This window comes from Bubalus kerabau, chromosome 19 (genome assembly GCF_029407905.1).
Source record: "Bubalus kerabau isolate K-KA32 ecotype Philippines breed swamp buffalo chromosome 19, PCC_UOA_SB_1v2, whole genome shotgun sequence".
Lineage (NCBI taxonomy): Eukaryota > Metazoa > Chordata > Mammalia > Artiodactyla > Bovidae > Bubalus > Bubalus kerabau.
This window is the reverse complement of record NC_073642.1, coordinates 23,770,321-23,795,739: the sequence shown is the minus strand read 5'-3', so window position 1 is coordinate 23,795,739 and position 25,419 is coordinate 23,770,321. Positions and strand designations below refer to the sequence as shown.

General features: G+C 46.0%; 1 protein-coding gene across 1 annotated transcript in view; it reads left to right on the top strand.

The window, feature by feature from the left end:
- Positions 1-12,765, top strand: part of HOMER2 (homer scaffold protein 2) — a 91,452-nt gene extending 78,687 nt beyond the window's left edge. The window contains exons 5-9 of the mRNA XM_055555534.1: positions 2,589-2,695; positions 6,772-6,928; positions 9,040-9,150; positions 10,317-10,397; positions 11,859-12,765. Coding sequence (XP_055411509.1) covers positions 2,589-2,695; positions 6,772-6,928; positions 9,040-9,150; positions 10,317-10,397; positions 11,859-12,047 — 645 coding nt within the window. The 3' untranslated portion in view covers positions 12,048-12,765. The remainder of the gene's footprint in view (positions 1-2,588; positions 2,696-6,771; positions 6,929-9,039; positions 9,151-10,316; positions 10,398-11,858) is intronic.
- Positions 12,766-25,419: the final 12,654 nt, after the last annotated feature.

The following is a 25,419-nucleotide window of genomic DNA, read 5'->3' as shown; positions in this document are numbered from 1 at the left end:
TTAAAAAACACTTACTCTTTGGAAGGAAAGTTATGACCAACGTAGACAGCATATTCAAAAGCAGAGACATTACTTTGCCAACAAAGGTCTGTCTAGTCAAGGCTATGGTTTTTCCAGTAGTCATGTATGGATGTGAGAGTTGGACTATAAAGAAAGCTGAGCGCAGAAGAATTGATGGTTTTGAACTGTAGTGTTGGAGAAGATTCTTGAGAGTCCCTTGGACTTCAAGGAGATCCAACCAGTCCATCCTAAAGGAGATCAGTCCTGGATGTTCATTGCAAGGACTGATGTTGAAGCTGAAACTCCAATACTTTGGCCACCTGATACAAAGAGCTGACTCATCTGAAAAGACCCTGATGCTGGGAAAGATTGAGGGCAGGAGGAGAAGGGGACTACAGAGGATGAGATGGTTGGATGGCATCACTGACACAATGGACATGAGTTTGAGTGAACTCTGGGAGTTGGTGATGGACAGAGAGGCCTGGCATGCTGTGGTTCATGGGGTTGCAAAGAGTCAGACACGACTGAGCAACTGAACTGAACTGATGTTATTTCTAATTTTTCATTAATAGAAATAACACCGTGATAAGCTGTTCTTGTGTACTTTTTGTGCATTTGATGGTTTCCGCAGGATAATTTTTTTTTTAACTTTTAATTTTATATTGGAGTATCAGTTCAGTTCAGTTCAGTTGCTCAGTTGTGTCTGACTCTTTGCGACCCCAGGGACTGCAGCATGCCAGACTTCCCTGTCTATCACCAACTCCCGGAGCCTATTCAAACTCATGTCCATCACATCGGTAATGCCATCCAACCATCTCATCCTCCGTTGTCCCGTTCTCCTGCCTTCAATCTTTCCCAGCATTAGGGTCTTTTCCAATGAGTTGGTTCTTTGTATCAGGTGGCCAAAGTATTGGAGTTTCAGCTTCAGCATCAGAGTATAGTTGACAACAATGTTGTGTTAGTTTCAGGTCTACAACTAAGTGATTCAGTTATACATATACTGCAGGATAAATTCTTGAAATGGAAGTATTGGACTAAGGGTAGGAGGTTTTATGAGCTTTTGACGCATACTGCAAACATCCCTGCAGAAATGTACAATTCTGACTCCCACCAGGAGTGAATGAGAGAAATTTTTCCTCCCACGCACTTACCCACAGAGCTTTGTTGATTTGACAGAAGAAAAATGTATTTTATTGCTTTTTTTCATTTTGCATTTCTTTACTAATAAGATTAAATTTTTTGTTTATTGAGTCTATGTGTGTCTTCTACTGTAAATGTCAATTGCATATCCTTTCCCTTTTTTATGTTCATTTCCAAGAACTTTATTTTTTAGCATGGCTAGTTTTGAACATATATAATACTAGGCAAAATTGTGTAACTGAACCCCATGGGCCCATCAGTTCAGTTTTAACAATTAGGAATTTATGACCAATCATTGTGGCTCAGCTGGTAAAGAATCCACCTGCAATGCAGGAGACATGGGTTTGATCCCTGCGTTGGGAAGATCCCCTGGAGAAGGGAAAGGCTACCCACTCCAGTATTCTGGCCTGGAGAATTCCACGGACTATATAGTCCATGGGATGGCAAAGAGTTGGACATGACTGAGCGACTTTCACTTCACTTCACATTTCATCTACACTCACCCTATCCCTCCACCTTTGTTTTAAAGCCAATCCCAGACATCATTTCATCCACAAATATTTCAGAGTGTTGCTCTAAGAGCTGAGAACTCTAAGAGTTTCTTTTAAATATAAGTATTGGCATTTTGGTTTTCATATCCTCTTCAAATATTTCCTCCACATGATTGTTTACATTCTAATATAGTTTATGGCATTTTTTTGTGATGCAGAAATTTAGCCAGAAATTCATTCCCTTCATGGTTCCTCCCTTTGCCTTTATGCTTCTTGGAGACTAAGTAAGGTCTTTCTAAGACCTTATCTGAGACCAGATAAGATTGACCTCCATGTGGTATGTCTTATTACAGAAAGCATTACAGAATATTCATAATGATGCTAATAGTAATGGAGACAGCAGACACCCATATCTGATTCCTGGTGGTTTTTTGTTTTTTTTTTTAATAATCTTTCTGTAGCCTTAGGATAAAAAAGGTTATCTCAGCTTCTTCTTGTCATTTGGTTGCTAAGTCGTGTCTGACTCCTTTGTGACCCCATGGACCATAGCCTGCCAGGCTTCTCTGTCCATGGGATTTCCCATTGCAGAATATTGGAGTGGGTTGCTATTCCTTCTCCAAACTCAGTCACTGTTTCTTATTATAACCATCCCCACCCCCTTTTAATCTGTGGCTTCTGTCCTGTGTCATTTAAGGAGACCAGGTATCCTGACTTGTAGGTTTATCCGTAAAGTCTGATTTTAAAAGTTTCTGCCTAACAGCCCCAGATGCTGTCTTGTGAATAAAAGGCACAGACTTTCTGGACTCCGTGTGGACTCTCCAGGGCCAGTCTTGTTATTAGTCTTCGTGTTGTGTGTTCTGGTTGGAGGCATTGGGTCTCCCACACTCTTAAACACACAGCTCCTGCCGCTGTCAGATCAAGTGATAAGCTGCGAAGGTAACCCCCTCTTCTACTCAGGCATCCAGTGTCAATGGGACAGATGATGAGAAGGCCTCTTGTGCGGGTCCTGCCGACACACACCTCAAGTCCGAGAATGACAAGCTGAAGATCGCTCTGACCCAGAGGTGAGCATGTGCAAATCCAGGTGCTGTCACCCAGGGCCAGCACTCCCCTGCAGCCTCTCCCACTGGGCAGGGCTTCAGGAACTTGGGGGAGGAGACCAGGTCCTGCTCAGAACAGCCGGTCTTGTCTCCTGGCCAGAGGAAGACCAGCTGCCTCCGTGGCTGTTCCCTGTCCACATCAGCCTGTGTGTGTGTGTGTGTGTGTGTGTGTGTGTGTGTGTGTGTGAAAGAGAGACGTGACCTTTTTTTTCTTCAGCTGTACTAAATAGCATGTGGGATCTTAGTTCCCCAAGCAGGGATTGAACCTGGGCCCTCTGCAATGGAAGTGTGGAGTTCTAACCACAGGGGAGTCCCTGTGATCATGTTTCACTTTGTTTTGTTTTTTGAGAAGCCAGATTTATCATTTATTTGTATATGAAAGACTGTCTTGAACATCCAAGAGAAACATATAAAAACCTTAAGAAACTATCTTTAATATAGTTTAATATAATATATTATATTATATTATATAATAATATAAAGTCTCACAAAAATCAGTAGCTTTTCTATATGCAAACATCACATAGACTATATATTTGAAGAAGAGATTTCCTTTATAATGCCTGTATGCTAAGTCTCTTCAGTCATGTCCAACACTGTGACTTCATGGACTGTAGTCTGCCAGGCTCCTCTGTCTGTAGGATTCTCCTGGAATACTGAGGTGGGTTGCCATTTCCTCCTCCAGGGGGCCTTCCCTGACCCAGGGATCAAACCCAAGTCTCTTACATCTTCTGCATTGGCAGAGGCGTTCTTTACCACTAGATCCACCTGGGAAGCCCTTCCTTTATAGTATGAATTATTAAATATAATATGAACCATAAAATACATAGGAATAAACTTATAAAATGTACAGGATCTTTGTGAAGAAAACTCAAATAATTTTGAGGACCATACATGAATAATTTAACAAATAGAAAAAAGTCTATTGGAAATGAGTAGGAAGCCTTAATATTTTAAAAAAGTATCAATTTCCCTTAAATTGATGTATAAAGTTAATGCAGTCCCCATAATGATATCAGCAAGATTTTAATTTTTAGTGACTACACTAACCATGCTTGTGTTTTCATATCTCGAGAATGTGGCATCTTTCCCAAAGCCAGGCTGGACCTCATTGTATGGGTTGGCCCTATGAGCACCCTCAGGGTCGCTGACTTTGGGGTCATTCTGTTCACCTGGCAGGAAACTCTGCCAGCTCCCCCGAGCCTCCCTGTGGCTGCATTCTTCAGAGCTGCCCTGTGTAAGAGCTCTGTCATATTAATCCCTCCGTTTTACACAGATAAGGAAACCGAGGCCCAAGTGCTACAGCCAGTCCTTGCCCAAGGTCACACGGCTGGTAGATTCTCCACACTGCCTGCCTATACTCAAGGTGGGAGCCTTCAGGAATCCTCCCGGGGCAGCAGTCGTGCTCCACAGCTGGAGCCCACGGGTTAGCACCCGCTTCTGCCCCCCAGCGGCCTGACCGGTGCTTGGAACTCAGTTCCCATGATCTGACCTGGGAATTCCAGAAGGAACATGAGATCCACAGATCCAGCACCTGTTTTGGACTGTGGGTTTTATCAGGTGCTTCAGAGGACAAAACTGTGACCAATCTCTCTTAATCATCAGGCAATCGTGAGGACTCTTTTTGGTTGTTTAAGTCACAGTGGACTGCCTGGTTGAAAACGTTTCACCCCTAAAAATAAATGTGTTTTTTTTTTTTTTAATTCCAGTTTAATTGACAAGTGAATTACAGGAATGAGTGTGAAGTCATTTCCCTAAATCAGGTCAGATTCTCACTCGTCAACTCTGGAATTAATCACATGATGGTATTTGCTGTGTTTTCAGTCTGTGGTGTTTGAAACCAAAAGTACATATTTTCCAGTCACATTCCTAGGACCTTGAGGTGGATGAAAGATAATGCAGATTATTAAAATACAGTTGTATTTACTTTAAAAAATTGTTTTAAAGAAGACTTTAGATACAGAACTTTCCTCAGCCAGGCAGTATAGATTAGAAGCCAGAAACTTTTTTTTTTCTCAGTAGCTAAGTCTGATGCGTTGGGTTTTTTAAAAATTAATTTTTATTGGCATATTCGATCCCTGGGTTGAGAAGATCCCCTGGAGAAGGGCATGGCAACCCACTCCAGTGTTCTTTGCCTGGAGAACCCCCATGGACAGAGGAGCCTGGTGGGTTACAGTCCACAGGGTCACAAAGAGTAAGACACAACTGAGCGACTAAGCACATAACTGCTTTACAATGTTGTGGTGATTTCTACTGTACAGCAAAGTGAATCAGTTCTACCCTTCCTTTTTAGATTTCCTCCCCATTTGGGTCACAGTAGCTATACAGAAGGTTCTCATTAGTTATCTATTTTATACATAGTAGTGGGTATATGTCAATCCCAATCTCCCAATCCATCCCACCCCCAACTTCCTCATTTGGTGTCCATGTGTTTGTTCTCTGCACATGTGACTTTGTTTCTGCTCTGCAAATAAGTTCACCTCTACCATCTTTCTAGATTCCATGAATAAGTGATATTATCAGATATTTGTTTTTCTCTTTCTGACTCATTTCACTCTGTGTGACAGACTCTGGGTCCCTCCACATCCCTGAAAATGGCACTATTTTGCTCCTTTTTATGGCTGAGTAGTATCCGTTGTATGTATGTATCACGGCGTATTTATCCATTCCGCCGTTGGTGGATGTTTAGGTCACTTCCGTGTCCTGGCTCTTGTAAATAGTGCTGCAGTGAACATTGGGCTCCAGAGCAAGGAAACAAAGGGAAGTGTTGAATGGGCAGAGCAGCTTGAGGGGAAACCAACTGCAGTTTGTTTTTGAAAACTTCCCTCATCACAGAGGATCAGAGATTATCATGTGGTTTGGTGATAACATGGAGGCATCCCTCAGACCTGAGGTGACATGGGGTCGGCCATGACTCCCTCACACACACTGTGGTTGGAACCCCAGTTCTTCCCTCAGGGAATTCCCAGCCCTGTCTCCTCTGTCCTCTAGTCCTCAGCTGTCAAATCTGGATCCAGGCTGTCTGTTTAAACCTGGGGTCATTGGGCTCCAGAGAGTGGGGCGTCAGGAGCTTATTGAAAAGATCCACAGCTTTCATGAGAGTCTCAGGGGGCCTGGGCTCCACCCCAGCACTTCAGAACCTTTATCCCTGAGGCTCATTTCAGGAAGGAGCTAGACATGGGGCAAGAGGGACCCCTCCTGTGGCCAGGAGTCAGTAGGGAGCAGGCAGGGGGGGGTCTCTACCACAGTGTGTGGCTTCATTCATAGTTTTTTTTTTAATTGAATTAGAGTTGATTTACACTGTTGTGTTAATTTCTGCCATACAACAAAGTGACTCAGTTATACGTATATGTATACAGTTCTTTTTGATATTCTTGTCTATTATGGTTTATCCCAGGATGTGGCATATAGTTCAAGGGTTCCCTTCTCCCCAGAGTTCCCTGTGCTATATAGGAGGACCTTGTTGTCTATCCATTCTGTATGTAATAGTTTGCATCTTACTAACCCCAAGCTCTCAACCCATCTCTCCCCCAGCCCCCTCCCCCCTGGCAATCACAAGTCTGCTATCTACATCTCTGAGTCTGTTTCTGTTTTGGAGATAGGTTCATTTGTGTCATAGTTTAGATTCCATATATAAGTGATGTCATAGATATTTGTCTTTCTTTTTCTGACTTACTTCACTTAGTATTAGAATCTCTAGTCGCATCCATATTGCTGCCAATGGCATTATTTCCTTCTTTTTTATGGCTCAGTTCATTCTTAGTTTCATCTCTTCCTTCTCTGAGAATTCTGTCCTTTCTAAAGTGATGCCTTGAGAAAAATCACCCAGCAGGGCAAATTAGTGCCCCTTTAGTGGGGCAAATATGTTCCCACTAAAGAGAGGCACCAGGCCTGCGGGACCCGTGGTCCTTGTGGCCAGGCCGCAGTAGGAGAGGATGTGGCCTTGAGAGCTGGGCTGAGGGGTGTCTGGGTACCCCCACCCTGGGGCAGTGGAGTGGATGGCACCCACCACCCAGTCACCGCCTGGCCCCCGCCCACAGTGCCGCCAATGTGAAGAAGTGGGAGATTGAGCTGCAGACCCTGAGAGAGAGCAATGCCCGGCTGACCTCAGCGCTGCAGGAGTCGGCAGCCAGCGTGGAGCAGTGGAAGCGCCAGTTCTCCCTGTGCCGAGATGAGAACGACCGGCTCCGGAACAAGGTGGGCTCAGCTGAGACCCTAACCCACGGGGAGTGGGGGGCCAGAATGGGACAAGGCAGCCGGGACCTTCCTTCCACTCCTTCCCTGCCTTAGTAAAGGGAGTGTAACCACGCACAGAAGTGACTTAATCCTTCTATTGAACCAAGTCTCATAGTTTGTGTTGCCAAGGGGAAGAGGAATCAATGGGAGACAGCAGCTTTGTCTCTCAAAGAGCACCCTCCCATGTGCACTGCGGGTGGGCCTTTCATGGGCAGCCTCCTTTTGGTATTTTCTGTTGGTTCAGTGACCTTCCAGAGGGTGAGGGAAGAAAACAGACTGGGGAAATGGTGAGGCATGATTGCTCAGAAACCCTGCTTCTGTGCAGACCACTATTTCCGAAAACGTGAGTTAGGAAGCGAGGACAGGAAGTGTGACATGGCGGGTGGAGGGGGGGCCAATGCCCTCATGTGCCCTCCACCCTCCTACCTCAACATCCGAGCATCTCGACCTTTTTCCAGGATTCACCCGTGCCCTTCTCTGTAATCCGTCGTTCACACTCTGATATTGGGCTGAACTGATGTGGAGGTTTGGGGGTCCCTAGTTGAGGTCCCGGGGTTGCCATGCTGTTTTGCTGGTCAGCACTTTGACCCCACGGTTGCTGACCGTGGTCTGCTTTGCAGATTTGAGGGTCCACATCACACTGAGATGGGGACTGGCTCCCCTCACCCACATTTGTAACCCCCCACCCTGTTCTGAGCAGATCCCCTGGAGACCGCTCGCCTTCCACGTCTCACTTTGTGCAGATGGCACGTGAAACTGCCTCATGTCCTTTTTTCACAAAGTGCTGATGGTGAGGGGCGCAGGCCAAGTGCTGACTCTGCACCTTCCCTCCTGGGCTGGGCTCATCTGCCTGCCAGAGGGATCGATCGCCCTCTTTTTCCAAGCCAAGAGCTGAGTTTTCTCGCTTCACGTCTGAGTGTAAGAACCAAAGGGCTGTGCAGGGGGGTGTGAAGGAAGCTCTTACTGTGTAACTTGCTTGCTGTGTGGGAAGCCCTGGGAACCTGACTTCCAGGGTGGGATGTGGATGTTGAGGGACTTCCGACAGCCCCCAAGGCTGGGGGTGCAGATCCTGAGGGTTGCTGCAGTCATCTCTGAGAACTGTCCTCAAGGTGACTACCCACTGCCCTTCACCCCGAGGACTGCCACTGTCCACTTAGTGGGGACCCCACTGACCTGGCACTCTTGTGTTACTTGGTTCCACTCCTGCTGACCACTCTGTACCCACACTCTGGCCCCTGGAAATTGCCCAGCATCAGACAGCAGTGCCACGGTTGTCAGGCCTATGCATCCCTTCCGGGGGGTCAAGCTGGGGAAGGAGAGAAAGATGAGGATGTGCCAGGTCAGCCAGCAACTGTCGTCTCCCCAGGAAGAGGCCCACAGGCCAGGCCCCTTCTGCGTGCATCAGTGGGGAAAGGTCATCTTGATTTAAAAGTGTTGGAAATGTCATTGAGTCCCACAGAGCTGCTCGATTCTCTACCCTGCTGGCCTCAGCTCTGGAGATGCAACAGAATCATTCATGGCATTATTAAAATAATGTGAACGTCATTCTGGGGAGAAGCAGACAGATTCATGGGACATCTGGCTCCTACTTGTGACAGGTCCTTAAAAGCAAACCTAGAACTACTGTCCTGTGGCCGCAAGAGAAAACCAGAATCCTGGAGCATCCTGAAGCCAGGTTGTGTGACTTCCATGGCTTCTCTGGTATTAAGTGAGGCGCCCTGTGCCAGTATGAGCAAACAGCCTGGGGCAGCCCCATAGAGTTCATTTGTAGCCACAAGGAAACATTTGTAAGTGGGTTAATTTAGGGTTTATTTTAAAAGACCTGTGGCAATCTCTTGTTTAATGATTAAAGTAAACCCCATGGACTGCAGCCAGCCAGGCTCCTCCGTCCATGGAATTCTCCAGGGAAGAATACTGGAGTTGGTAGCCATTCCCTTCTCGGGGGGATCTTCCCAACCCAGGGATCAAACCCTGGTCTCCTGCATTGCAGGCGGATTCTTTACCGTCTGAGCCACCAGAGAAGCCCAAAGTAAACTGGCACCCCTGCTTTAACGTGATATTTATTATTAAAGATTGATGAGCTGGAAGAGCAGTGCAGCGAGATCAACAGAGAGAAGGAGAAGAATACCCAGTTAAAGAGAAGGATTGAGGAGCTAGAATCAGAACTCCGAGAAAAGGAGACGGTGAGTGGTAGAGCTCTGAGCCGTGCTGCTCACGTGCCCTGGGCCTTGGCGGGTGAGCTCCATCCAGGGACACGGCAGGTGGCCGTGGGACGTGTGATCGGCCCTGGCAGCTGCCCAGACAGCAGCACAGAGACAGAGCCAGGGGCCACACCAAGGCACAAAGAGCCCAGAGCAAGGGCCTGACCATTACCCTGTGCAGCCTCCTTGGGTTTATTATATTTAGTCAGTCTCTCAGATCCAAGAGGAGTTGGACATTTTCAAACGCTCTTGGAAACTTTCATAGATGGTCCCTCATCAGAAGTTGAGTTCTGCTGTCAAATTAATGCAGCAAGAACCCCCAGTCACACAATCATTTCTCTCTTGGGGGGACAGGACAGCTAAGTACAGTGACTCCCCTCTGTTCAAACGAGTCCCATTCCGAGAGTGTGTTCACAAGTCCAGTTTGTTCCTAAGTCCAACAAAGTTAGCCTAGGTACCCAACTAACATAATCAGCTATGTAGTACTGTGGTGTAATAGGTTTATCATACTTTTCACACAAATAATACATAAAAAGCAAACCCCCCAAAAAAACATTTTTAATCTTGCAGTTTAGTACCTTGAAAAGTACAGTAGTATCAGCTACCTCACCACTGCTTTGACACTTGCTGCTGGACCTCCTGGACTTAAAATAAAGATACTATACTGCTGTCCTCTGTACAGTCGTGTGTAGTAAAGGACACAAAAGCTCAGCCACATGTAGAGGATGCTTGCATGTGACTACACCAGGCACGTGAACTGATTTATGCAACTGGACATGCGAATGCACGTTCTCATCTTTGTAAGTTTGCAGCTCGAAGGTTTGTATGGAGGGGACTCACTGTCCACAGAGGCTGGAGACTGTGGGCAAGTTACCAGTCCTCTCTCAGCCTCAGTTTCCCCACAAAAACAGGAATCATACTTCTCTTTTCACGGTGGTATGTAGGCTTCATGCTTTAATTCACAGGACATACTCAGCCTTTAGAATTACCTGATGTGTCTTAGGTATAACATCATCACCATTATTTATACAGACCACACAGGTTCCAAAAGCTGCTTCCATGACTGTACACACAAAGTTGGGGATTTTCAAGAATACATTTTATCTGACTTGCTTTCATATTCTTCTTCAAACTTCTGTCCCCTGTAGGAGTTGATAGACCTCCGAAAACAAAGTGAAATCATACCTCAGCTCATGTCAGAGTGTGAATACGTCTCTGAGAAGTTAGAGGTAAGAGTGGGGAGCACATGCACTTTGACTCAGGTGCGAAGGCATCCGTCATGTTACCCGTTTCTCAGAGGCCTCTTCCATTCTCGCCTCACTTGGTGAAGAAGAATGACTCCGGATTCCTAAACAGCCAGTGTAACTACTTGCTGGATGCCTGCTCTGCCCCCAGGGGAAGACTCAGCCGAGTCTGCCTTTTTGTTTTTCCACTTACACAAAGGTGTAGTGTGCGTAACTGTAGTGCAGGTGGCTGTTTCCTGCTGGCAGAAGTTCCTGCACACCCACAGGAGGGCCAGGAAGGAGCAGGGGACTGAGGGAGAGCTAAGGGAGAGCCTCAGACCAGGGACTGTTCCACTGCCCCAGCCAGTGACCTTGGATATGACCTTGAGCAGGCACGCCCCTTCCTGGCCTCAGATTTCTGATCCACAGAAAGAGTGTTTTCAGGTCCTCCCTCACCTCCGAGGGTCTCCTCATTTCCAGAGCACTTTTTTCAGGTACACAGCCTCAGTGTTAGTAACTGGTTCCTGTAACACATTTTTAGAAGGCCTCATTTTATCCCCACAAGATGGAAGCTCTTGTTTGCTATGAAGAATGATCACGTGAAGACTCACAGCAGTCCCGCCATTGGGAGCTTGACTGTCTCCATGGCAACACCACAGGACAGACGGTGCGCAGACCCACCGTCCCTGCATCTGGCACGGCCAGTGCTCCCTCACGGACAGCCAGCGGCTGGCCTGGGGCCAAGGAGGCCTTGCCTTCTCAGGGGAGACAAGTCACTCTCCCATTCATGCTGTTTCTCCCCCAGAATGGAACCCAGAGGGGGCCCTGCCGACAATCCTGGGCCTGGGGCTGAAAACCCCATGGGCTGGGATGTCAGATTTCCTCTGCCAGGCACTTTATGAAAGCATCACTTGGCACCAGGCTGCTTTGGGCAGAACTCTGAGTTCTGCGTTCTCTGTGGGCATCGTTTTAAGATGAGATCTCTGCTGGCAAACAGCAGGAAGGAGGGGCACACACCTGATTTCCGGGGGTGGGGGAGCACTTGACACCCCCAGAGAGGCAGGCCCACCGCAGGGACTGACTGACCGACTATCACAGGTCTCAGTGGGCTCCTGCTTTGTTCCCAGACCCTTCTTTCTGTCTCTCTTTTTAAAAAAAAAAAAAAATATATATATATATATATATATATATATATTTGTTTTTGACTGTGCTGGGTCTTCATTATTGTGCTGGGGCTTTCTCTAGTTGTCATGAGCAGGGGCTACACTTTGTTGTGGTGCATGGGCTCCTCACTGCAGTGGCTTCTCTTGTTGCGGAGCATGAGGGCTTCACTAGTTGCAGATGGGCTCAGTTGCTCTGAGGCCTGTGGGATCTTCCCAGACATGGGATCGAACCCGCATCCCCTGCATTGGCAGGCAGACTCCCCTCTACTGTATCAGCAGTCCGCCCTCTCTCCTTCCGCTGCAGGCGGCAGAGAGAGACAATCAGAACCTGGAGGACAAAGTGCGGTCCCTGAAGACGGACATTGAGGAGAGCAAGTACCGACAGCGCCACCTGAAGGTGGAGCTGAAGAGCTTCTTGGAGGTGCTGGACGGCAAGATTGACGACCTTCACGACTTCCGCCGGGGCCTCTCCAAGCTGGGTGCCGACAACTAGGTCCCGCGTGAGTCCCCAGGGTGTGTGTGACCCGCAGTAGTGCTAGGACGTCCTCCCGTTCGCGTGGCTTCTGTCAATGCAGGCGCGGTCTGTCATGTTTCCAAACCAGGGGTGCCGTCCACACTCTCCTCTCTGGAATAGAAATCCCCCCTCGCTTCTTCTCTGGCCTCGCGAGGTCGTGGATGACTGGACGATTCTGACTCAGGAATCCAGAACTAGGCCTACCTTAAACGTTTACGCAGTCAGGGCAAGGATGTTTATATCTTCCTCAAGGGCTGTTGCAACCATATGAACTGGAAAAAAAAAATAGTATTTTCTAATCCAAATAGGAATAGCCTTTCCACCTCTTTTTTTGTTTTGTTTTGTTTTTTGAGTAGAGCTCAGAGTATTTGAATGTCCACCAGCTCCAGTGCATGGGGTGTGGCCATAGTAACTTCCCTCTCAGCATATATAGAGATGCTTTCAAACAATGACTTAGTAGATACTTGTCCTGAGAGGAGACAAGTGTCTCCTGGGCGTGTTTCCTGGCTGGGGAATCACCTACATCCACTCAGCCCACTTCTTCCGGCCCTCCAGTTTATAAGGTTGCGACAATGTTCCTTTTCTTGGTTTTAATTTCTGAACAGGTTACTGCGCTGTGGGGACAGCACACAGTGAGGGTGCCTAGCACAAAGTAGGTGCTTAATAAATATTTGTTCAATTAAATGTATACAAAGAATTTAGTGTTTTAATCAATGCCCACCCCCGTCCCCCCTCCTGCCAAAGCCCCTGTTGGAAAGTCCCCCGTCCTGGTGCACTGGGTCATTCTTTATCAGGCATGAATGTGACTTTGTGAGCAGACTCGTGGATTGGCTCAGGTGGCCCTGGGGGTGGGGAAGGTGGCGGTGGAAGCAGCAGGAAATGGTCTGAGCCTCCCCCAACCCCGGGAGCCCATCCTGGTTCTCTGTCCTGGGATAGGGGTGGGGGGCACCTCTGACACTCCAACTACTCTTCCTCTCCAAGTGTGAGGTCTGGGGATTCCAGGACTGCCAACTGTCCCTGGTAGAGGGGCTGCCCAGGGCTTGGGATTTAGGGTAGGATCCTCTGTTGGGTTTAGATAATTGAAAAAGAAATCACACAGGATCACACAGGCCCATGAACGAGAGTGGGTTCGAAGTGACCAAGCCTCGGCCTTAAAGGAGTTCTGTCGAGGTCTGCTTCCTACATCCCTCGGTTCCTGGGAAGGGAGGGACCAGAGCCATAAGCCTCTCCTCTCTCACTGAGTTTCTTAGTGGAGCAAGTAAGTGGGCATCTCATTTGCCCTGTGCATGACACAATTGTCTGAATTTCCCTGGCTGTAGGCATTTCTAAATGCCTTTGACGGAGAGGGAGGCTTTGGTGCCCCCGTACGTGCTTTGAGAACCACTGTGAGAACATCTCCCTCTAAAAAGGTTTTCTCACATGTTAGAATTTATCCCTGCTGAATGTAGATAAGCAATAAAATAGTCGGAGGAGGTGGGCAGGGGACACACGGATGTGACTGTCCACTTCCTACTGATCTTCGTGTCGCTGAGACATCTCCCAGAGCGAGGAGGTCTGGTTTGGGATGGGGAAAGACGGGAGGCTGGTGGTCTGGAGCACTGGGGCATGCCAGGGAGACCTACAAGCAGGGTGGGCGGCTTTGGTGAGGTCCACTGGGCCGGAGGCAGCCCTCCTGATGGGCGGTGGGGCTGCTGGCCCCGCCCCCTCCCTGGTGCTCCGGACAGCTCTCGGGGCAGTGGTGACCTGGAGAGCTAGACTGGCCCTGGGTCAGCCCCGTGGCCCAGCATCGGGCTAAAGGGTGTTCTTCTCAGGTCAGGCGAGTCCACCTGTCAGAAGGTGGGGTGAGCTTGCTGTCCAGGAGCAGCGGACACCAGGATTCCGAAACCTCAGCTTGGGTCATCTGACGCCCCCCACCCCGTCTGTGAGGCGGTTTATTCATCCAGAAGGAGCTGTCTTGACTGTCCTGAATACACCCAGGGGACGTATTCATTAGAGGACAGTTGTCAGAGCCACCGGCACGTTCCGGAGCAGCAGGGCCATGAGCACGGTGGGCTGCTTTTATCCCTGTGTGGTTGAGACCCCTGACCCCTGTTCGCCGACAGCTGAAGAGTTGGGTGAGTGCTGGCAGGTCTAGGTGAGGAGTTGCGAGCCCCCATGCGGCAGGCCCAGCTGGCCCTACACCATGCAGCCCAGGAGGGGCACCCCTCATGGGGAAGTTGACTTGGGCTCAGCAGGGACAGAAACTGTGGACTTCAGTTCCTTTCTGCTTTTCTCTAAAAATCTTAACAGTTTTTCGTTTACCTTCTTTAAAAGAAAAAAACAGGCCCGGGACAACCTCAGCAGTCTGTCGAGAGTCTGGCCCTATCCGACAGCCTCTGGATGTCATGATAATGACCCACTGAATTTGTCTCAGTTCCCCCGTGAGCTTGTTTATCAGGAAGTCCAGCTCCCCTCTCAGCACTCACATGCTTCAGTTGTCTCGATCTTAAGCCAAACGCAGGCAGGGCATAAACACCACCCCCACTCCCACAGGCACCTCCTCCACATTGTGCTGCCGGAGGGTTTAGAGCCAGGGCTGCATCTTTATTCCGAGTGGTGTCTCCTGATTTGACATTTCCAAGACTGGCTGCCTAAATCCTGATGCGCTTTCTTTTTTTCTTTCTGCATCTGTAAAATCCGGGACTAAAACAAGCAAAGTAAAATTTGGAAGCCTTCAGCCATAATGATCCTTAAAAATAATTTTCGTTTCAAGTAAATAAAGCCCCACTGGATGTGTGGTCCAGTGGAGAGTGGAGAGTGGGGAGGGGAGGTGAAATATTCCTAGTGCCCAGGGAACAGAAAACCACCTGAGTGAGAGGCCAGGACAGCATGGTCAGGCCTGAAAAGAGAGTGAGTGTCTACCCGAGACCCGGAACTTGGGTGCTCCCTCTTCCACACTCCCTTGCAGGCTGTTACTCTGGATCATGGTTGGGTGAGAGAACAGGGCGCAGATCTTTCCCTGTTTTGCAGAGGAAGCAGACAAGCTATTCCCCCAGGGTCAACCAGCTAGTGAATGAGCAACAGCTTGAGTGGCATCCAGGTCTCTTGGAGACCCTGGTCCTATGTCTTCCTACACGTGTCCACAGCAAGTGACGACTTACAGATGAGCAAATCAGAATTACATTTGTGTTCATTACAGCAGTGAGTTCCTTTTTGAATGATTCTGGCTTTGCAGGGATCTTTTTAAGAGATCATTGTTTAAAATGATGTGGGTGCTCTGAGAGGCCAGAATGATGAGGTGCAAATGCTTTGAGTCTTTCATCGAGACAGAGCTGTGTGTTCAAAACAAGCAGGAGGCCCCAAGAAGGCAGAGCAGTAACCAGAATGCTGGTGCGGGAAGGGAGCAGTTGGGGGGGTTGCCCATCACTGCCCACCCCCTTCCCAGACTGGAGCCAGCACCAGGTGGAGAGCAGGTGGGCAGTGGTTAGAACAGGTTGAATGGGACCTGACCAGCCCCAGGGAGGACTGTCCACTGTCTGAGCTGTTGGTCTCCATCCTGCAGGCTCCTTGTGGACATCTCTAGGCTTGGCAGCCCACGGACACAGCCTAGAGGGTGGTTGGCTGATGCCTGACCACTGTGTCTGACATAAAACATCAAGCAAAGGGGGGGATATAGTTAATGTGCTGCCCAGAGGCGTGACTATTGCCCATTGTGAAAAGACTCCTTTTCTAGGGAAAGACTGCTTTTCCATAGAAATCAGGGGCCACTCTAGGTGAAAGCCAGAGCCAACCACAGACTGTGCCAGGGACCTTGTTGTGGGACATCTGGTGTGGCCAGGTGCACCTTTAGAAGGCAGGCAGGCAGGCAGCCGAGATGGGACTTAGCAGAGGCACTTGATGGAGGCTGCCCTCTAAGTCAGAGGGTGCCCTTTAAGACAGAGCCAGCCACTGTTCTCTCCTCACCACTGAAAGTGGCTGTTTTGGTGATTTGTCCTTCTAAAAGCTGTGATGATTCTTTTTTTCACTTGAAACGTCACTGGGTGTTGAAGCACTGACAATGTAAACTAGAAGCCTGCAAATCAACGTCTGTATAGATTTTTAAATGATGTGCATGGTGAAAAGGACCCTGATTTCTGATTGCATGGTTTTCCCCAAAAGAAATATATATTCTGGGGATGGTGAGTGTGACAGATGGCATGGAAAGGGGGGATCCTGTATAGAAACGTGTGTTGTGTTACGTCTCTTTTGCATACATTTATCTCAAGAATATGGGTTTCCCGGTTCCTTTTTAAACACCAGCCAGGAAGAAGGTGATTATGCTAAGAATCTGGCAGCTGAGTGAAATGGTCTAGTGAACTTTGGAGTGTGTCTGGGGGCGGTGAATGTGTTGGGAGAGGGAGCAGCAGGGAGATGAGGGAGAAACAAGGAAGGGTTCTCAATTATAGAATATATATGTAGCTAAGAGGAGTCTTCAGTAATCCTGGTGGTGATGTTATATTTTCTGATATCCATCTTTGAGAAGAAGAGCTTGTGGGTCTTTTGTTTTGAGTGGAATTGTACAGTGCCCTACTCTCTTTGACGAACGCATAGCCTTGTGAAGAGGGGCCCCCACCCAACCCCCAGGCCACACAGATCCCTGATGCACCTGGCAGGAGCCCAGAGAAACCACGGTGGAGTCCAGACTGTGGGATGCTTGACAGGTCTGATGATACCCAGCTATGGGGAGTGCGTTACTGTTCTTACCCTGTGTTCCACTTTTAAAGTCCTGACTTTAAATAAACTGTTATAGCAGTGTCTTATGGTGTGACAGACAATTAGGCATTTCTTGCATCACATATAAGAATTTAATGATAAGTGTGAGGTAGTTAAGTGGACTTTCCCAAGAATACTGGGGTTTTTTTCATGCCTTTTTGGTACATAAATAATATATCCTTTTTTTTTTTTTTTAAGAAGAAACTACAATGAGTGAAAATAAAAAAATCACCTGTTGTTATACCATCTGATTATAACCACTGTTAACACTTTGGCATATATCTTTTCAGACATTTTTGTATGCATCTATATAAGTTTTATTACTTTTTTCATGAGATGCAACTATGTTATACATATTATACTGTTTTAACTTGCTTTTTTCCTTTTAACACTATATTGTGAGTATATTTCTATGTCAGTAAATGTGTAACAGCATCATGTTTAACATCAGTGTAGGTTGTACTTTCAGTACTTAGGTTGGTCCCAGTTTTATATGGTTGTGCTCAAGGATCGGAGAAGGCAATGGCACCCCACTCCAGTGCTCTTGCCTGGAAAATCCCATGGACAGAGGAGCCTGGTGGGCTGCAGTCCATGCGGTCGCTAAGAGTCAGACACAACTGAGCGACTTCACTTTCACTTTTCACTTTCATGCATTGGAGAAGGAAATGGCAACCCACTCCAGTGTTGCTGCCTGCAGAATCCCAGGGAAGGGGGAGCCTAATGGGCTGCCGTCTATGGGGTTGCACAGAGTTGGACACGACTGAAGCAACTTAGCAGCAGCTCAAGGATATGATGAAATCCTTTCTTCTAACATCTTCATGAACTTCTCAGAATATTTACTTAGGATAACTTTCTAAAATTGGACTTGCTGGCTTGAAGTATGAAGGGTGGTGCAAGCATGCCCTGTCTTCTCCCCCACTCCTGGGCACACAGGAAACACCACTTCCCAGCCCCTAGAGTCATTCAGGTCTTGTTCCTAATTATGGCCAAAGAAGTACGAGCAGCAGTGACACGTGACACGTCCAGGCTGAGACTCTTGAGATGCCCCTGGGCAGGTCTGCAGACTCCTGTTGCCTTGGTGATGTCCCAGGGCTGGAGCCTCTGTCAGCCTGGGTCCCTGAGTGACTGTGTGGATAGCTGCCCTTCTCCCACTGTGACACGGCCCCACCTGCATGAACCTGCAGTGTGAATAAAGAATAAATGTTAAGTCTTCACACCACTGGCATGTCAGGGTTACTGCAGCACACATAATGTATCCTGACTAAGAATACAATATGCACATGTGGGGACTTCTAATATGGGGCTTCCCTGGTGGCTCAGCTGGTAAACATCTCTCCTCATATTGCCTTCCAGAAAGATGATACCAAATTATACTCCCGCCAGCAGTGTGTGAGAATGTCTGACTCCCTCTTTTGCACTGGTGTTACTGTGGGGACCACAGGGCTAGTTTTGATATGCATTTTTTTAATTGAAAGTGTGACCCACCCTAGCTGAAATATTTATTAGATTATATTCTTTTCTTGTTTACCTATTCATCTTCTCTGGCCAATTTTCTCACAAGGTGTTTAGCTGTCTTATTGATTTCTAAGAAGTTGTTTCCCCAGCCGCCCTCACTGCCCCCTGATTAGCTGACTCATTGATTTCTAAGAAGTTGTTTTTCCCCTAAAAATACATTTTTTTTAAGTTCCATATATGACTTGGACTAAAAAAAATTTTTATTTTTAGTCAACTTTATCTTTTCCTTCATTACTGCTGCCTTTGCTGGCCTGCTTTTAAACATCTTTGCATTTCTGATTTCACATTTATGAATTTTCACCAGTCTTTTATTTGTGTACTTTTATCATTTTTTTAAGCAATTAAATCTGTGATCCATTTGGAATTTATTTTCCAAATTCTAGTAAATTTGAAATTTATTTTCCAAGTTACCCCAACATCACTTATGGGGAAACCTTTCCTTTCTCTACTGATACAAGATCCCACTTTTCACTGTGTACACAATCCTTATATATCATAAACATCCTTCTGAACTTTCTGTGTGGTCCACTGTGTACATTTTGGCACTGGTACCACATAGTTTGATCATCTCATATTTAAATGTCCCCATTTAAATAAATGTCTTCAAAAATGTCCTAGTACTTTTGTATGTTGATATTTCCAAAAGAACATCAGGTTCATTTTGTAATGTTTATAGAAGAACTGGAAATTAAATTGTGTAAAATTTATACGTTGCTATAGAGAGAATTGGGCTTCCCTGGTGGCTCAGATGGTAAAGAATCCGCCCGCATTGTGGGAGACCTGGGTTCAATCCCAGGGTTGGGAAGATCCCCAGGGGAGGGCATGGCAACTCACTCCAGTATTCTTGCCTGGAGAATTCCCATGGAAAGCCCTGGTGGGCTGTAGTCTATGGAGTTGCAAAGAGTCAGACACGACTGAGCGACTTAGCACAACACATAGCTAGAATTAACATCTTCATAATATTTAACCTTTCATTTCAGTAAATTTATAAAGTATTGTGTTCCTCTGTGTATTCTTTCTGGTATAGATCATTTTTTTGTAGTTGTGGTTCTATGGTAAATGAGCTCTTTGTCCATTATATTTTCCAACCTCTTATTGTTCACATAAATGTACACCACTGATTAAATCAATTAAATCCATTGATTTTTTAAATTTAAAATATTACATAAAAGCTATGTAAATGTAAAGATTATGAAAAAACATAATATGGAAATTGAAAGTCCCCCATAATTAAAAATGCCTCTGCCCCAAGATAAAACAGTCAACAGGGATCTACTGCTGCTGCTGCTGCTAAGTCGCTTCAGTCATGTCTGACTCTGTGCGACCCCATAGACGGTAGCCCACCAGGCTCCCCTGTCCCTGGGATTCTCCAGGCAAGAACACTGGAGTGGGTTGCCATTTCCTTCTCCAATGCATGAAAGTGAAAAGTGAAAGTGAAGTCGCTCAGTCGTGTCCGACTCCTTGCGACCCCATGGACTGCAGCCCACCAGGCTCCTCCGTCCATGGGATTTTCCAGGCAAGAGTACTGCAGTGGGGTGCCATTGCCTTCTCCACAGCAGGGATCCCTGGTCCTCAAATCTTTTTTTCCTGAAATATATTTTATCATTTGGACCATATGATAGACCCTTCTGCTACTTGCATTTTTCCCTTGGCAATAGATCTTGGACATTTTCCTGTCTGTAGATATCAATCTACCTCATTTTTCTTAACTCTTCATAGAGAGTTCTGTGGTTGTTTATCTAATGTGATAATTGGTTATTTATTTTGTAGCTAGCCAGTTACCGAATTTCCTTTTAATTGTTTTGCTGTTGTTACTGTTAATTCTCTTGCCTTTTTCACGTAGATAATAGTTCTGAGTAGTGATGGTAACTTTACCTCCATATTTTTAAATAATCTTATTTCACTACCTTATCACATTGACCAGCACTTTTAGAATAATGGTAAATAACACCTATATAAATTGTGCTGATATTGTACATTCTTCTTTATATATATTTTTTACTTGGTAATACCTCCAGTGTTTCTTCAGAAGTACAGATTTGACTCTTAGTATGAGATATTCTTAACATTTAAATTTATATAGTGTTAGGCCCTTCTCTTTCTAAATTTGCTGAAAGTTTAATCCATAATGGATGTTGGCATTTTATTAAATGCTTTTTGTTTCCCACATCTTTCAAGATGATCAAATGGTTTTTCTTTATCATGAGCTAATATGAATCATTTTAATAGATTTGCTAATGTCAGACTGTCTCTGCATTTCTAGAAAAATCTAATGTTGTCATGGTATATTATTCTTTGATGTACATCTCCTTTCAGTGTTAACAGTGGTTATTTATGATGGGTTGGTTTATGGTAGAGTTTTATTTTATGTTCTTATCTATCTTTTCTGATTTTTCTACATGGCTCTGCTATGACTTGTATAATAAAAATAGGAGCTTTAAAATAAGGAAAATGCTCTGGATTTGGTTTCCTCTTATTAGTTTGGAATTTTTCAAATGTTAAAGTGGATACTTGTATAATTTTTTTTTCCTGCTTTCTTTGTCAGGTATTGATGTTGGTTTTGTGTTAACTTCTTTAAAAAACGACTTGGGAAGCTTTATCTCTTTTTTCTATGCCCTGGAACAGTTTAAATAATACTGAGAACTTTTTGCTCCTTGAGGTCTTTATAACATATATAAATCTGTCCAAGTCTAGTGCCTTTTTAGGAAATAATTCTTTGACAATTTATTCAGTGTTCCACACTCATTAGTCTCTTTAAACTTTCTTCCTATTCTGTAAGTTTTTGGCAACTTAAACTTCCTAAATAACGATTCTGTTCAGACTTTCAAATTTGCTGGGCTGGCACTATTGTGTTTTCTTTTCTCGTTCATAATGTTCTGTGCTTGTCTTTTTATTTTAGGGCTTAAGTCTTAATTTACTGTTTTACCATTTTATGATGTTTTGGTTACTTTTTGTTTTTATTAATTTCTTCCTGTATCTTATGATGTTTTTTCACCTTCTCAAGTTGAATGCCATTTTAACTTTTTCCTGTTTAATAGTAGATACAGTTACTAGCGTTCATAAGGCTATATGACTTTTCTTCTGAATATTTCTTTATCTGTTACCCTTATATTTTTAGGTATGGTGTTCTAAGTTCTAATAATTTGTAATTTCAGATTTGACTTTATATTTTACTTAAAAGTTATTTGAAATTATACTTTTAAATTTCCAGATAGTTTGATACTCTTTGTTGTTATTTTTAACACTTGTTATATATTTCTACTTTTACTGCCTTGTCAAAGAGGGCGTGGCCTGTACAATTTCTGCATTCAGGAGTTTATTGATGTTTTCTTGGGACCTAATAAATTGTTTATTTTAATAAATATCCCCAGGAAACTGGAAAGGAAGGTATATTCTCAGAAGGGAACAAAGTTCAATCTATATGTATTGATCTGACCTTATTAACTATAATGTTACAGACTTTTAATTTTTGCTGACCTGATTCATTAAAGACTAAGGAGAGTGTGTTAGTCTCCCACTACTGTTATGTTTCTGTTTCTCCTGTGTTTCCAACAGCTTTTGCTTCATGTGTTTCAGTACAATGTTATTTGACATCTTTTTATACTTAAAGGGGAAAGATATTTTCCTTCAAAGACTTGTATACTTTTGTGGATTTTACCTGATTTTGTTGTAACAGAGTTGTTTATGTAGAAATACATAGTTCAGTAAAATGTCTGTGTCTGTTTTTAAGCCAACAAAAATCTTTGAGAAGCCCTCTGTGTCTTAAGATACTTTGGAAATTCTGGCTCTTCCCAAGGGTAGGTGGATATTCTCCAGGGTGACTTCCTGTGCCCAAGCAAGGAAGACAGTGTGCATTGAGGCATTTAAGCCTTTGCAACAGAATGAGGGTTTAGGGGAGTTGCCATCAATTCCAGCTCCTGCTTCAGGGCAGCCCCACGCTTGGTGTGCTCAGAGATCACCTGCCATCCAGCTGGTTATCTTCTGCCTTCATGAAGTCAATACCGAAGCTTTACTTTTTTTTTTTTTTTACAATTTTTTTTGATGCGGACCATTTTTCAAGTCTTTATTGAGTTCATTACAACATTGCTTCTGTTTTATATCTTGGTTTTTTGGCCATGAGGCATGTGGGATCTTAGTTCGACCAGGGATCAAACCCACACCCCTTGCATTGGAAGGTGAAGTTTTAACCACTGGACCACCAGGGAAGTCCCCCAAGGCTTTTCTTAATCCAAGAGGCAGTTTTCTGCTGCAGGGCTGTCCTTCTAAGCAGAAGGCAGCAGAGAGTGTTATGCTTGTGTTCCTGGCTATTGCAGGAAGAGCTAATCTCAGAGACTCATTCTACTGGGAAAGATTTTTCCAGAGCTGTTCGAGCAGATTATTCACACAGCAGAGTCTGTGCCCGGCAGAGAACCAACTTTTCCCAAATACGTGGAGGAGGTGTGAATCTCAGTTCACAGCTCAGGAGTAAAAGAAATACCACCTTCTCTATCATCCCTTCATTCAAGAAAATTTCTGTTTGGGGCCTCAATCTACCAGCCTCATGCAGTTTGATCTCAGTCACTCCTGGGACCCCCTTTTCTCCAGAGGTGAGTTTTCAGAGGCTGAGGGCTTACATAGTCCCAGGATGGTATTGGGGAGCCTATGTCTGCTGAGATGTCCCCTGTTCCTCCCCCTGCTCTCTCACTCCACCACCTCTGTTTCACAATTCCCCAGCTTTCCCTGTCCTGCAGAAATCCCCATGAGGCTGTCCTAGGCTCTGACCCCAGATCCTCTATGCACCATCCTGTTTGACAGCAAAGGTTGAGTGGATGATTTGACTTTGTGTGTGCATGCTAAGTCGCTTCAGTAGTGTCTGCCAGGCTCCTGTCCATAGGATTCTCCAGGCAAAAATACTGGAGTGGGGTGCCATGCCCTCCTCCAGGGGATCTTCCTGACCCAAGGATTGAACCCGTGTCTCCTGCAGCTCTTGCATTGCAGGTGGATTCTTTACTGCCGAGGCACCTGGGAAGCCCCGATTTAACTTGGAAGGCTGCTAGCTAGATCAGCCGATGCGTGTTTGCAAGAGCGAGCATGCTACTGAATGGAAGTGATTCTGTGGCCACTCATGTCCACTTGCTTTCCAGACCCTCCCAGCTCACTCGTGAGTGGCCTCAAGTGCTACGTGAACCACCTCCCAGAGGGGCCTCCTTACACCAGTGAGGCCCTGTGTTTGGGGCACCAAATACCAAACGCCCCTTCTCTGGAACATTTGGGAAAATGGACCTCAATTTTGCAATAATCTTCCCATGAGAAGTTTTCCTTTCCAATTCTTTTTTAAAAAAATATTTATTTATTTAATTCACTTATGGCTGCACTGGGTCTTTGTTGCTGTGCTCAGGCTTTCTCTGGTTGCAGCAAGTGGGGTCTGTTCTCTAGTTGCAGTGCACGGGCTTCTCACTGAGGTGGCTTCTCTTGTTGTGGCTCCCGGGCTCTAGGCACGTGAGCGTCAGTACTTGTGGCACATGGGCTTAGTTGCCCTGTGACCATGGGATCTTTTTTTTAATTTCAGCATGCGAACCCTTAGTTGTGGCATGTGGGATCTTAGTTCCTTGACCTGGGATCGAACCCTCGTACCCTGCATTGAAAGGTGGATCCTTAACCACTGGACCACCTGGAAGTCCTCATATGAGTTCTTAAAAGCAGAGCACCTTTCCTGGCTGTGGTCATAAAGAGATGGTAATGAAAGAAGAATCAGAAAGATGCCGTGTTGCTGGCTTTGAAGATCAATGAAGGGGCCACAAATTGAGAACTGTAGGCTGCCTCCAGAAACTGAAAGAGCTTCTAGCTTCTCCCCTAAAGCTTCAAAAAAGGAATTCAGCCTTTCTGACACTAGGATACTAGCCCAAGGAGACCCACACTGGACTTCAGACCCATGGAATGGTAAGATAATAAATCTATGCTGTTTTAAGGCCATATATTTTCTGTAGTTAGTTCTGGCAGCAATAGATATACCGATAGATATAATAATATTATTATAAATAAACCAATATACTCTTCCCATGAGTTTACGTATCTGAGAGTTGAGAAACTCTGCTATGTCAACTCAGTCAACTACATGGCTTCATGTGATGGATGGTCATTAATCAAAACCTCTTGATTCTGGCTCCTGCTACTACTACCTTCTTGATTCCCCAGTTCGGATGCAGGAGAGGGAATGAAAGAGCACATGAATAAGTCGGTCTGATTGGCCTAGCTCATGGTCCTTCACTCTGGGACCATCCACAGGATGCCTCCAGTTAGGGATTGGCTGTCCTAGAATCAGCTTTGGCCAGAAGGCCCATCGTGGGATATGAGACCTGACCAAAGCAGGCTGCCCTTGTGGCTGGGGCTATGGACGGGGGAGGCATTGTGACTGGCGTCCTGGACAGGATGCAGTGGTCCTACAGGGGCCAGGGAAGACTTCAGAAAGGAGGATGCTGTGGAGTTGAGACTGAAAGGTGGGTATGGATTTGCCAGGACCGGGTGGCAGAGGCCTGGTACATCCCAGGCACTGAGGCTTAAGAGAGCAGAGCCATGTGGGAGCTGGTGGCAACCTGCTTGGTGTTGCTGGAGTAAAATGTGTGGTGGGGGAAGGGGCGGTGGCGGGCAACAGCCAGGTCCTGAGGGCTTGGCACGCCACACCAAGGGGCAGCCTTTACCTGTGTGGGTAGGAGAGTGGAGAAGGACATCACAGGGAGCAGTGGAGACTGACTGATAGCACTCTGGAGGGTGGACTAGGGAGGTTTGAAGCCAGATAGTAGGAGACACTACTTGTCCCCCACTGTGACTCTGGATCCTCTGAGGCCAGTGTGTGTGTTCAGTTGCCAAGTCGTGTCTTGACTTTGCAACCCCATGGACTGTGGCATGCAAGGCCTCCCTGTCCCTCACCATCTCCTGGAGTTTGCCCAAGTTCATGTCCATTGAATTGGTGATGACATCCAGCCATCTCATCCTCTGCCACCCACTTCTCCTCCTGCCCTCCATCTTTCCCAGCATCAGGGTCTTTGCCAGTGAGTTGGTTCTTTGCATCAGGTGGCCAAAGTATTGGAGCTTCAGCTTCAGCATCAGTCATTTCAATGAGTATTCA